At 39.9% G+C, this 13230-nt stretch overlaps 1 protein-coding gene across 1 annotated transcript in view; it reads right to left on the bottom strand.

Annotated features, from left to right (window-relative positions):
* Positions 1-13230, bottom strand: part of arhgef39 (Rho guanine nucleotide exchange factor (GEF) 39) — a 29144-nt gene that overhangs the window by 13487 nt on the left and 2427 nt on the right. Inside the window, exons 4-6 of the mRNA XM_025057170.1 lie at positions 10022-10142; positions 9803-9921; positions 2698-2768 (exon numbers count right to left, since the gene is read on the bottom strand). Of these exons, the coding sequence (XP_024912938.1) occupies positions 2698-2768; positions 9803-9921; positions 10022-10142 (311 nt within the window). The remainder of the gene's footprint in view (positions 1-2697; positions 2769-9802; positions 9922-10021; positions 10143-13230) is intronic.

Genomic DNA, 13230 nt, shown 5'->3' on the forward strand with positions numbered 1-13230 from the left:
CCCTCTGATATGGTAAGGTGAAATGAAATACCCCATTATTTCAGTGCATTAATATTTTCTCACACCCCCGTCCACAGAACTTACTTCATGGTCCTGGGTGTGAAGTGTTCAGAGGAACATGTTAATAAATTTAAGATTTAATTTGAAAATATAAGATCTGAGTCGTCTCAGGTTCGTACATCAACGACAGTTTCACTGGCTCTCATCTGCTGCTGTCGTCGATGGTTCCTGTCGATGGTTCCTACATTAACTCCATCTCAACAACCGCTGTCCTCACTGTGTTTCACTTCCCCGAAGCTTTAAAAGTATTTGCTCCGCAACAAAGAGGCAAATCGTCAAAACGGGAACGCGAAGAATCCAATTACTGCGCGTCAGCCATAATATCTGCTGTAAACATTTAGAGCGAACATCATTAACGCGCTCCAAAATAACAACAAACAGATGGATTCTAATTTCAAGCTCAACTTTGCCGCCTTTCTGTTCCGAGCACGGAGAAATCGGCAGATGAACTTCATCCTCGGGGCGACGTCTCTACACCAAAATAATCACGGTCTAATTGGCTCGCTTAACTTCACAACAATTACAATGTAAACCAAACAAGGCATCCGTGTAGACTTTTTCCCTTTCCCCTTTGTTGTGCTTGGGTGGAATCATTTTCCGTTGCCTGCTTAGGAAAAACAACAGCTCCTAATTACGGTATATTCTTCGACTGAGTTCTGGCTGAGGAGTTAATAATACATCTGGTCTGTTACACGTGCTGGAGTCGACTTCCCCGTCTCACAGCTCTTTATTCATCGTTTGAAAATTGTGAGACGAGACTTTGTGTTAACTGCACCGACAGTGAGTTCAGACCTGAGCTGTGGAGATATGATCATTATTTTAACACCTGGTAAAAAAAAAAAAAACCTGTGAAAGAGGAGACGATCTGAGGATCACTGTCTACCTCTGTTTGATAAACGCAAAATTAACTGAAGTAAAGGTCGTAGACAAGGGGTCACCAACTATATTTGTGAGAGGGACAGAATTTCTTTTCTGGACAGACACCACTTGGGGGCCGGACACTCAAATAACACATTAACACATTAACATTTTTGAGATTGAGACTTGCAGGCATTTGCAAGATTTGATATCAAGGAGGAAAAAAAAAAGTTTTAGAAAACAATAGTTTTCTTAAAGTTCTTCCTTGGCCAGCAGGAGGAGCTGGAGTTTCCAACTCTGTACAGCTTTATTAGGGATTTAAAAAAAAAAAAGGAGAAAAAAACTGCAGCGATTCTCTGGTAACTACAAGTGAGTAATAATAAATGAATGTAAATAAGAATGACTAGTTTAAAAGCTGATCAACAACAACAGTGGGTCGCAGCCCAGATGTAGCCCACTCCACCTAACAGCACTTCACACACAGACAAAAGGATGCCTGTGGGAAGGCGGCCAAGACTAAGAAAAGATAAAAACAAAAGCAACAACAACTCGGCCTCTTGTGGTTCCATTTCCTACTACGTCTAATTAGATACAACGTTTTAAAATTATTCCATTTCATCCTGGCCGGCAGCAGAAAAAAAAAGTAAAAAAAAAAAAAAGTTTGTCTTTACATTAAAAGTTGAAAAACAGGAAGAAGAAAAAAAAAAACATAGAAGTTTGAAAAGAAATGTTTAATGAGAAAAGGAACAGAGAGAGAGGATGTTGGAGTGCATTTAGAACATGTACCTTCATCTCTGAGTCAGGGCTGATTGAATTTGTTAGCAAAGCCGGCACGTCAGCGATGAGATTTTAATTGATACACATAAATAATTCCATGTGTACGGCCGCACTAGAGATTTGCTGTTTATTTGACGACTGAAATTAGTCATTATCAGGATACGTGTTGATGTTCGAGACTTTATTTATTAATATAACTCCCAGCTTAATATCCTCTGATCTGTTCCCAATTAATTATGTCAAAATCCACATCAAACTAGAACTAAGACGCATATGGGGCCGCGCCTCGCTTTCATTTCCCCACTAGCCGAGCGCTGTGACAATAACAACAAATGAGAGCGAGATGTGGAGAAGAAAAAAAAACATTCTTTGTTCCTCAAATGGAGATAACGAGGGCTGTCTTTTACTCTTATGTGGAGTTTGTTATATATGTTCAGCTGATGAAAGTCTGAACTCATTCTACGTGGGTTTGGTTTGTTCCAGTTTGTTCCAAACCCTCGGTTCTAGACTGGCCCGTCTTCAGGTTCCACCAACACCCGTGATGACGAGTCGTGACCCAAATCAAAGAGAATTTTTTCAACTTCTCAGATTAATTAAATGAAATATCACAGTATACTTCGAGTACCATCGAGTACAAACACTTCTGTGATGTCATCAAGTTTCCCAGTCGTCTTCCAGTCAACTCTACAGGTTGAACTTTGACGACCTCTGTGGAAGACAACTGACATTCTACACAGTCAGTGGTACCTGTGTTAGCAGTTAGCATGTGTTTATAAAGCCTGTGCGTCTGTGGTTGAACTCAGATTATGGGGTATTATCGCCACCTACTGTTAAAAAGTGTGACTAGACAACACTGATTTTTTTTCTTGGCAAAGACACACGTGACCCACCGTAAAAGATTTTTCAACTACCACCTTTTTTTTTTAACACTTTTGGGTCGCGACCCAAAGGTTGAGAACCCCTATTCTAAACTTCAGGAATCCTAATGCGTCTCTGACTTACCTGAGAGCTGCTCAAACTCTGGATCGTCTGGACTGGTGTTGGCAGCCAGGTCTTGCAAAAAATGCTTGTAGCTGCAGAGAAACAGAAAAAAAAATGTATTTACTAACTTCCTGCTTTGGTTGTTAGATGTTACAAAGACGTCAAATTCTGAAGGACGTACTGCTATCATTACCTCAATTAATTCATAATTTGAGAAGAAATATGTACATTTTACATATATATATGTGTGTGTGTGTATGCATATATATTAGAGTTCAGGTTAGAATCTTACAACACTGACTCGCAACCACTGTGCTAATTTCACTTAATTGTGCTGAAAACTATTATTTTCTAATTTGTCTTTGCTCGTCAAAGCATGAAAGGCAGAACAATTACATCCTCTTCTGCTAGGGGGCAGCAGATGAAAACTAACAAAAAAGAAGAAGATAACCAGAGCTGTTGAAGAAGATCTTTGTGTCTTTCTTCAATTCCTGCCAGTATATCAGCGTCGTCTTCAACTAAACAGGCTGAGGTCAATGATGAGGTCATTTAAACTTGAAGATTTTTAGATTTCACTTCACGTTTTGTTTGGTGCTGTGCCGTGGGGTTTTCCTGATGATACATATATGCTGTGGCTCAAAAGAAAAGGTTGGGAAACACTGCTTTAACAACCCGTACTGACAAATTATTAAAAAAAAAAAAAAATCTCTCTGTTGTCTAAAGGAGTAAGTCACTGCCTCAGTTTCTGTCTTCATCTAAAGTAACAGCAGTGAAGCATCAGCTTGCCCCTAAAAATCTTTATTCTTCTTTACTAAAGGATGATGTTACCTTGAAATGCATTGACAATCACCATTGATTTCCAGTGTCTGTCTCTGTCTGTGCAGTCTGGCCTTGTTAGAGACACAGCGGTGCCAATGAGAGTGGCCATTAGTGCTGCCAGCAGCCTCCACACCACTCAGAGCGCCCCGTTTGGTGGCAGCAACGGGACGAGACATGTGTCGCGGTGACAACGATGTAGTGGGACGGTGTTTGTGTGTACAGTGTGGGGGAGAACGACGACAACAACGACAACGACAACGACAACAACACAACCGCACAGAAACGGCATGTTGGATTAAATTTTGATGACACTTTGTTAAAGAGTTGTGCAGCAGAGAACAGCAGTCGAGTTTCTACATGATGTTGAAGATCACTGTTATCTCTGCACTGACGACGGAACATCAGGTCTGCTCCGTTTCCTCCTGATATAAAGATGCTTTTTAATCTAGTGAGTATTTGTTACCAACATCATCCAACAGACTTCTAAGAAGAATGTTCGGGGTGGGGTGGGGGGGTATTTTCAGGGGGAGGGGGTCATGGGTTTGACCAGAGAGATGCTTCTCACAACTAGGCAGTCCAGTGGTGGGAGTAGGTGGCAACGACTGTGTGTGTGTGTGTGGGGGGGGACAGCCCCACCTACAGGTGCTGAGCTACTGCAAAGTTATTTTATTTTAATGAAAGATTTTGTTACTTTTTCACCAAACAGAGACATCTGCGCTAATATATATATATATATTTTAAAAGATAACTACAAACTTGTAGGAACAACAGTGTTTTAACTTTGATGTGTCAACATAAGGGGCGGGGGTTCAACAATAGCCCAATACACAAAAAGTAGGTCCTGCAGGAAAAAAAAAAATCACCACAGTGGAACGTTCTAGACCCAGACGTAGCTGCATCACATCTTAATGTTGGAACATTAAACCCAGAGTCGTGACTTTGAAGGAACCAGAAGAATATTTGAAGTACATGTACCTGGAGACAGTGACGTCCACGAGGGTAAAAAAAAAAGACCTGGCTAGAAAAAGCTGTTTCTCTGGTCTAGTATTAAAACATAGCACCATTGAAAACAAAAAGATACAAAAAAACAATACTTGTAATACATTTGTTCTATTTACAATAATAGTGAAATGAAGTACTTTTGCTCCTGTGCAGTACAGCCCATTTACCAGAGAAGGCCGCGGACACACGGAGTACAAAAGACTTTGCTTTCATTTTTTAAACTCTGGCTTCATTATCTCAGATACTAGCGTGCTTCTACCCCGTCTGTGGTAAACTCCTGAATTAATGTTGTTTAAATATAGCTTTGTTTTTGCTTCCGCAGCATTCATCACCAGGAGCGGGAACGAGCGGTACTTCCTGCTGCGTTCCGCTGCCTCTCTGTTTACACGTGAGGGTACTCAATTAGTACGAGTTGAAAGTAAAACAAAATAATGCAGTGATATTGAGTGTGTGAGACAGCAGCAGGTTGGCACAGCGGAGAGAGAGAGAGAGAGAGTACGTGGGTGGAACAAGATAATTCAAGTCCAACTCTTTTGAAACCAAGTCAAAGCCAAACAAGGCCTAATTACGTCGGCGTCAATTACCAGATACTTAAAAAAAAAAAAAAAACCTCTTTCTTCTTGTCTAATCATGTAGTAATAAATACATCTCAGGTATTATTAGAAAAGGACCCACTTTATTCTTATCAAGGAGTGGAGTCGAGAACATTCATTAAAGCAAAAAAAAGAAAAAAAAAAGAAAAGAAAAATACTCTGATCGTGGCACATTTCAAACGATGTAACTCTCTCATTTAGCCGTCCTGTCCCACTCATTAGAGGCAAAGCAAAGCAAAGATAATGAGACGATGACCTCATCAGAATTGTTCTGATGTTCTAATGAAGGAGCGTGTTGGAGAAAGGAGGTGAAAACTCCCTGATACTCCCTGGTACAAAGTACAAAACACGTGTAAACGCAGTAAAACCACCTCAGTACAGAACGGCGGAGGAAGAGGAGGAGAAAACATCACTCTGATAATTATGTGTCTAAAACACGCATCAAAGATTCAGATTGGTAATTAGGAGACAAGGAGGGTCTGACGGGCAGTGATGATGACAAGGGGGTTTATGGGTAATTCATTGAACAGACTTCGTAAAGACCTGGTCCACGGTCTGAGCTGAAGAAACTCAAATAAAATATGAAGAGACTCGAAAAAAAAAAAATTCTCAAAACAATATTTACCCATAATTCCACCAACTTTGCCAATTAAATAAACTGCTCCTGTTTGTCCATTTAAAAGTGGTATCGCAATATTTTAATGTATCAATATTTTGATCGCGATATTTCAATGTATATATTTCAACGTATCTCAATATTTCAACAAATATATTTCAATATATTGCGATATTTCAATGTATAAATATTTCGATCGTGATATTTCAATGTATATATTTCAATGTATTGCAATATTTCAACATATATATTTCAATGTATCGCGATATTTCAATGTCTATATTTCAATGTATCAATATTTCGATCGCGATATTTCAATGTATATATTTCAATGTATTGCAATATTTCAACATATATATTTCAATGTATCGCAATATTTCAATGTATCAATATCTCAATTTCAATGTATCAATATTTCGATCGCGATATTTCAATGTATATATTTCAATGTATTGCAATATTTCAACATATATATTTCAATGTATCGCAATATTTCAATGTATCAATATCTCGATTGTGATATTTCAATGTCTATATTTCAATGTATCGCGATATTTCAATGTCTATATTTCAATGTATTGCGATATTTCAACATATATATTTCAATGTATCGTGATATTTCAATGTCTATATTTCAATGTATCAATATTTCGATCGCGATATTTCAATGTATATATTTCAATGTACTGCGATATTTCAACATATATATTTCAATGTATTGCGATATTTCAATGTATCAAAATCTCGATATTATAATGTATATATTTCAATGTATCGCGATATTGCAATGTATCAATATTACGATCGCGATATTATAATGTATATATTTCAATGTATCAATATTTTCACCACTAATAGAAGGTAAATTATATATATATATTTGGATCAACAAGGCAGGACCAATAAGCAGACACAGTCCTTGTGGCGACCAAGCCTCACTGCAGTCCTTAGCTCAAATAAAGAACAACACAGTCTAGAGAAGATTCCATTTTTGAGTGAAATGCCACTAAAAAAGAGCCGTAGACCTTGGAGAAAAAGAGCCGGCGTTCACTCTTCTCCAAAGAAATAATCAGAACAACAACTTTGTGTGGGCCTAGAGGACATGATGGAACCACCTGAGCACATAATGGAACAGCCAATTATAAATTAAGGACAGAGTCAAATGCACCGTCGGAGGTGTGCAGCTTTATCGTACATCATACCGAGTCGTCACAATGGGCCAGACCCTTGTTAGACTAAATGGTCTCCAGCTCGGAGCAAATACATCCCCAAGGCCTCGCCTGTGAGTGTCGCCTCTCTACTATCGACACAAACACTGTCAATGCAGGCGGAAAAGGTTGCCTCTCGTTGCCACAATCAACTGGAGACCCCGTCACTGTCATAATGGCAGGCTCAGTGGGAAGGACACCAATTCAGCGGGCCTGAGTGAATGCCACATAATAAAGGCAATGATTTTATTCCTCCCCCAGCAGCCACGTAAGTATCTGCACTCTTCACAACCCCGCTTGCCATCCATCATCCTTGAATGGTGATAAGTGACAACAATTTCCTGCTATTCCCAGACAAGGAGGCAGAGCAAGGTAAGACCCCGACCTGGGATAATTGCCTGGCCGGGGTACTTTAAATCACCATAGAAATTAAAACCCACCCCACATGTTTCCTGTTGGAGGAGATGAATCAACGATGACGACGAGGAGGAGGAGGATTAAAAGGAGATAAAAGTGACAGAAGGTTGAACTGGACTCTGGTCAAGGTTTTAGGAGAAAACTGGTACTGAGTACTGGGTTCTTAACCAGGGACTACAGGTCAGTACAAAAACATTTAGTTATAACTTCATACATATATATATACAGCAGCATGAATCTGCATCTCTGTGAGGTAATGTTTCGTACATTGAAATTGACAAAAAAATTAATGAATTAATATTTAGGGCTGTCGATCAACAAAGTTAATCATGGTCGCAATTTATCCTGACCAAACATGAACAATCAAGATAAATCAATGCTCTGAGCGTATTTTTCATCATTTTTCTGACATCTCTGTCCTTATATGACCTTACGTGACATCATCTGTAGGAAGACCAATCCATCTTCAATCTGGTGTTGGTTGTGTGTTTTCCTACAGCCAAATACACCAGGTTCACCACTTATCACAGTCGTTCTCCTCACTACAGTGTTGTGAGTGAACGACCCAGGGATGAACTGAGAAAATCACAAAATAAACAAACATCTGGTAACAACAACAACCAACCAACCAACCCTGGGGATGTTTTTTTTTTTTTTCTCTTGCAGATGAAATCCAAAAGTCCAGGCCAATCAGTATTTGTTTGCGTTTCCCTTCGGCCAAACGTCTATTGTTTTCGTGGCTTGTTTTTGCCCAGAGTTCAACACCTGCTGATTCTGCGTTCGAGCTAACAACAAACTCAGCCTCTCCTTCAGGTTGTATCACAGCCGATCTCGGCTGCACCGTCGCCTGTGGTCACCAAACAGAAACATCAACAGATCTGGTAAAACACCTAAAAACACAACTGCTCGCTGCGACTTCACTGAGGCGAAACTAAACTCAGCGATTCTCAACCTGCGTCGCGGCACATTAGTGTGACCACCAGGTGTCCCTACGGTAAAGTACACTTAAAAATTAATCTGTGTTGACGTCTGTAAGAGTCCATAACAGGGGTACCCAACCCCCGAGTACACTTAAAAATTAATCTGTGTTGATGTCTGTAAGAGTCCATAACAGTGGTACCCAACCCCCAGTGCGGGGACTGGTGCCGGTCCCTAGGTCATTTGGTACCGGGCCAAAAAAATGTACTTCAATTTTAGTAATTTACTTCATTCAGAAAGAATCCAGTCATATCCCTTTACTTTTTTCATTTCATCATCCGTCAGTTTCAAAACAACAGGTCAAAGCGCTGCACTTCCTGTTGATACTAGATGCATGGAAATTTGTGAGAAAACAATAGTGAAAACAATTCCAGTTGGTACAGAGAGGAACTCAACATATGGTAAACACACAGCTACGGGTCAAAGGTGCTCGTCTCAAAGACGACTCCTCGCTCGTGTGGATAGATCAAATGTACACACGCAAAGATGAAGAAAAAAAAAAAACAAAAAAAACGCAGAGCGCTCTAATTAAGAGACGAGGCAGGCAGCTTGATAAACCAGTGTCATGATATCTGCTGCACGTTTCAGCCCATTTCTTCTCCGTGTTCCACTAATTAACGAGCAAGATCAAGACCGTGTGAAATTACAGCTAACAAACGCTGGTGTTTAACAAAGGAGATTTGACAGGTTCTGGACGGTCTGCTCACAGTGAACGCTGCACGAAATAATAATAATGAGAATAATTTCATCTGTCATGGAAACTTTACATTGTGCAGCGTAGCAGGTAACGTGTAAACAACCGCAGAGGAAAAAAAAGAGGAAATGATGTGACCCGTCAACATCGATGCTCTTGATGTCGGAACGACCGCAAATCAATTTTGTCTCGTCTTGACTTTAATTACACACACAAAAAAAACACACAATATTGTTCCCATTGTCACTACATGACAAAACACCCAGAGTCAAAGCAAAGGGTTTTATATGAGGATATAAAATCCACAGTTTGTTGGTCACATGGTGAACAAAGCCAGAATGTTCCCAGACATAAGACGTAGTTCTAAAATGAAGAACAGCTGCAGTGACATGTTTGTCTTTGTTTCTTACTTTCAGATGAGACAGGAGTAATTACAAAACTGTGTGAATTACAACACTTTTCTTTTATTTTACGTTTCTCTGCTCTCTCTGTTGCTAACTAACTAACACTGAATCTCTTCGGTCTGGATTTTATTTCTTTTCTTTGCTGCAGAACTCAGAGCAAATTTTCTACATTAAAAGAAATTAATTAGATACGAACTGAAAATATAAAAATAGTAGGTCTGACAAAATAAAAGCTTTAAGTGAGGTGAGTTGTACTATCTTAACCTCACTTCACATGTTTGTGAAGGCTTCAACCTCCAGCGCCCCGGCTCGTGTCAGTCTACGTCTAAAAGCTGACTGACACAGTCGGTGGAACTAGATTTTCTCATTGACACAGAAAAAAAAACCCAACTTACTGATCGATACGTAGAACAGGCAGCTGTAGTAAATCCTCCAGCTTGTGGTCGTCGAACTCTGGTCGCGCTTCCTGTAGTTTCTTGAAACGTCTGAAGGCCTTGTTTTTCTTCAGTTGGATCTGAGACGAGACACAAAAAAATACCAAAATACATTTTATCCTCTGTGATATTTTTGTGCACCCATAAAACTCTCATGTTTAGGGTTGGTTGGTTTCTTACCCGCAGCACTTTGGTGGCATCGTAGATGTTGTCAACGTACACGTTGTAGTTTTGCAGCTGTGGACAGAACTGGTGGAAACCTCGTCCGATGTAGCCGTTCTCCAAGTGGACCAAGAGAGATCTGAAGAACACGAGAGTCTGATGTTCATCTGGGTCTAGATATAAATGCTGTTCGATCATCATACCTTCCAGAAGAACCCGTCACCCCTCCCCTGTCACCCCCCCGCCCTACATTAAGTCAACATCTCTGCACCTTAAGGGTCAGGGTTGGGTCGAGGCCTTTCCCAGGTGTGCGTTCGTGTTCTAACCCAGAGAACTGGGCCACATTCTCGTTCTCATTAAACCTAATGAAGCCCATACCTGCAGACAAAACCGACAAGTCTGAGCACAGTTCTGTTTGGGAACGAAATGCTGCTCTGCATTAGAGACGCTTAAACACGTCTTAAAAAAAAAACGCTCTCAGGGAAAGCACACACGTTTGGAGACAGTGCGGGGGTTGAACAAAGTTCAGAGGATTTCGCTTCCCCGTTAATGGGGGAGGTAGGGATGTGGATTAGTGAGACGGCGCGGTGTCATTTGAAGGGCCTCTCCTGGAGGGTGATGTATTTACTGGGACCCAGATGGTGGCTCTGTCTTCAGGGCAACCAGGGCCACTTTGTAGTGAGAACATGGCTGCTGAACTCAGGAACAAAACAACCAGATCAAGGCTGAGGCAAAAGCAATCGTTCAGCCTGTCAGGCACATTACAGTAACACGGACGCAATTGGTTGGGGGTGTTGACACTTGTGAAGGAGCTTGTTATCCAAACTTAGAGAAGGAGGTACCACACACACACACACACACACACACCCAGAGTCTCTCCTACTCTCTAATGATGCTCCCAGAGACTTATGTTCATACATGCTGTAAAAAGGAACACTTTGCCGCTGAAGTTGATTTAAATAGATTTTAATGAAGTTGCGCACCAAGGTAGCCTCTGTTCATAATCAGGAGATGCAGGAGCAGCCTGGAGAGTTCTAACGAGGGTAAAGGGCGGGAAAAACTGCGTTTCCGCTCCCCCCGCCTTTCTGACTGCCAGAGGCTATTATGATAAATATGAAATTAAGGATAACATTTTTATACTTTTTTTTTTCCTCCTCTCCTCCACACCAATTAAATGTCTGGCCATCAGCAGCAGAAGGAAGATAACATTAGCATTCCGCGAGTGTCACGTTAATCCAAATTAATTCCGAGCAGTTGCGACATCTGTGGTGGATACAACCTTGACCAAACAATTCTGGGTGAGACACCTTCATTTGGAGACGGCCTTAACGAAGGAATACTAATTCCTACTGTGCAGTGCTGGCACCAACTGAACATTAATGACTAATTACTGCAATGAAAATATTTGACCCTCCGTCACTGATTGGAAGGAGATAACTGAGTGGCACGTGTCTTTAATTTTGGAATGGAAGTTGATGTTCATTTTTGATGATCTTTTTTTTTTTCCTGTTACATTTACCCTGACATATAAATGATCCAATCAGATCCAAAATTATATATTTAGTTTGTGTTTTTACTTCCTAAAAATAGGATTTATATGTGTATATTCATATACATGCTGTATATACATACATGTAGACATACGTATTTTACTTCCTAAAAATAGGATTTATATATGTATATTCATATACATGCTGTATCTAAATACATGTAGACATTTATATCAAATATAAGTATATATTGTACATATACAAATATATACAAACATAAAGCTTCATTGTTTGTCAGTAAATAAATGAGATGTGAATTGAAATTCTCTGATATAATTTTAAATCCAGTTCAATGAACCCAGTTTTTTTTTACAAAGGCATCGTTCCAGTCCAGGTGACAGAGACTCATAGATGTCCAGGTCCAGTTCTGTTGTGGTCAAGCCTGGTATTACAATATTACCTGGTTTATTTGGGTTGCACCTTGAATGTTTTAGAGGTATTTCTGAAAAAGTATTAACAGATAAACCTATCACTGGAAGATACTTCTCTAAAGGTGCATTGAAATGCTTCAACATCATAGTTCTATCAATTCAATAACGCTCTGATAAAGATGTCTGCACTAACACAACCAACATTTGGTTAACATGTCATTTGGAGAACACAATATTTAAACGTACGGAACAGTAACGAGTCTAAAAGGCAGCCTTTAGCTCACAGTCTGCTCCGTCACCTCAGTCTGAGCCTCCGAGGCTCCACTACTGTCAGCCTGTTCAACACATCATGACTGACTGTGTGTTATAGTACAGAATATCACTGCCACTACTTCATGTGTTCACGGAGGAGATAATAAAGTCACCGACGATCCATCTATAGATGTAATTATCACCACTTACTATCAGTTACTGCTGGCACTGGTGTGTGAAGAAATTCAATGAATATGAAACGTCACAGTGAAAGAAAGTGAGAAGAATACGGGAAAATCTATGATCAATCACTTAACAGTGGTAAATAAGTCCAACACAAACACACTGGGTCTCCGAGGAGCGCTTTTCCAAACGGAGTACTCTGCCATTATGTTTCAAGCATTGATTCAAGGCTCATAATGAAGATGTATGAGATCAGCAGAACCATTTATCTAATACAGGGTACTGTGTAATTCATACTTCAATCTTCATTGTGAGACTCTCAACAAGAAAGCCTGTCAGTCTGCGCGAGATGTGCGACGCCGCGACGCTCGTTATCGGAGCGGAAATAGAATTCCCAATCAAAGGTATGCCAGGCTGTCGTATGGCAGTTTGTCAAGCCGTCTCCACGGGAATCGTCCGTAAAACTGCAGCAGTGATTCTGATCAGTGTCTCAACGATTAAATATGCACTTACTCACTCACATGAATTTAATGTATTTCACCGATTATTACAAAAGTTAATACGTTAATTAATGTGTTATAAAAATAGAGCCAGCTATTGGGTTTTTCTAGTATAGTTGTACCACACATCACTGTAAACATGTCACAGAATCATAATTATCTCTTCTTTTCTTCCTTTCAGAATCTATCAAAAAACCTCATCACCACAGGTCTGGAATCATAATTACCGTTTTTTTTAAAGTCTTCAAATCCTTGATCTTGAATCATAATTACCCACGTGGAGTCATTAAGAAACTGACAAAGTTAATTGTTTAACTAGAGTTAAGATTATTGCGTAATCTCACCTAAAACTGGTCAAGTTTTGATAAAGT

This window comes from Cynoglossus semilaevis, chromosome 8 (assembly GCF_000523025.1).
Source record: "Cynoglossus semilaevis isolate Cse_v1.0 chromosome 8, Cse_v1.0, whole genome shotgun sequence".
Taxonomy (NCBI): domain Eukaryota; kingdom Metazoa; phylum Chordata; class Actinopteri; order Pleuronectiformes; family Cynoglossidae; genus Cynoglossus; species Cynoglossus semilaevis.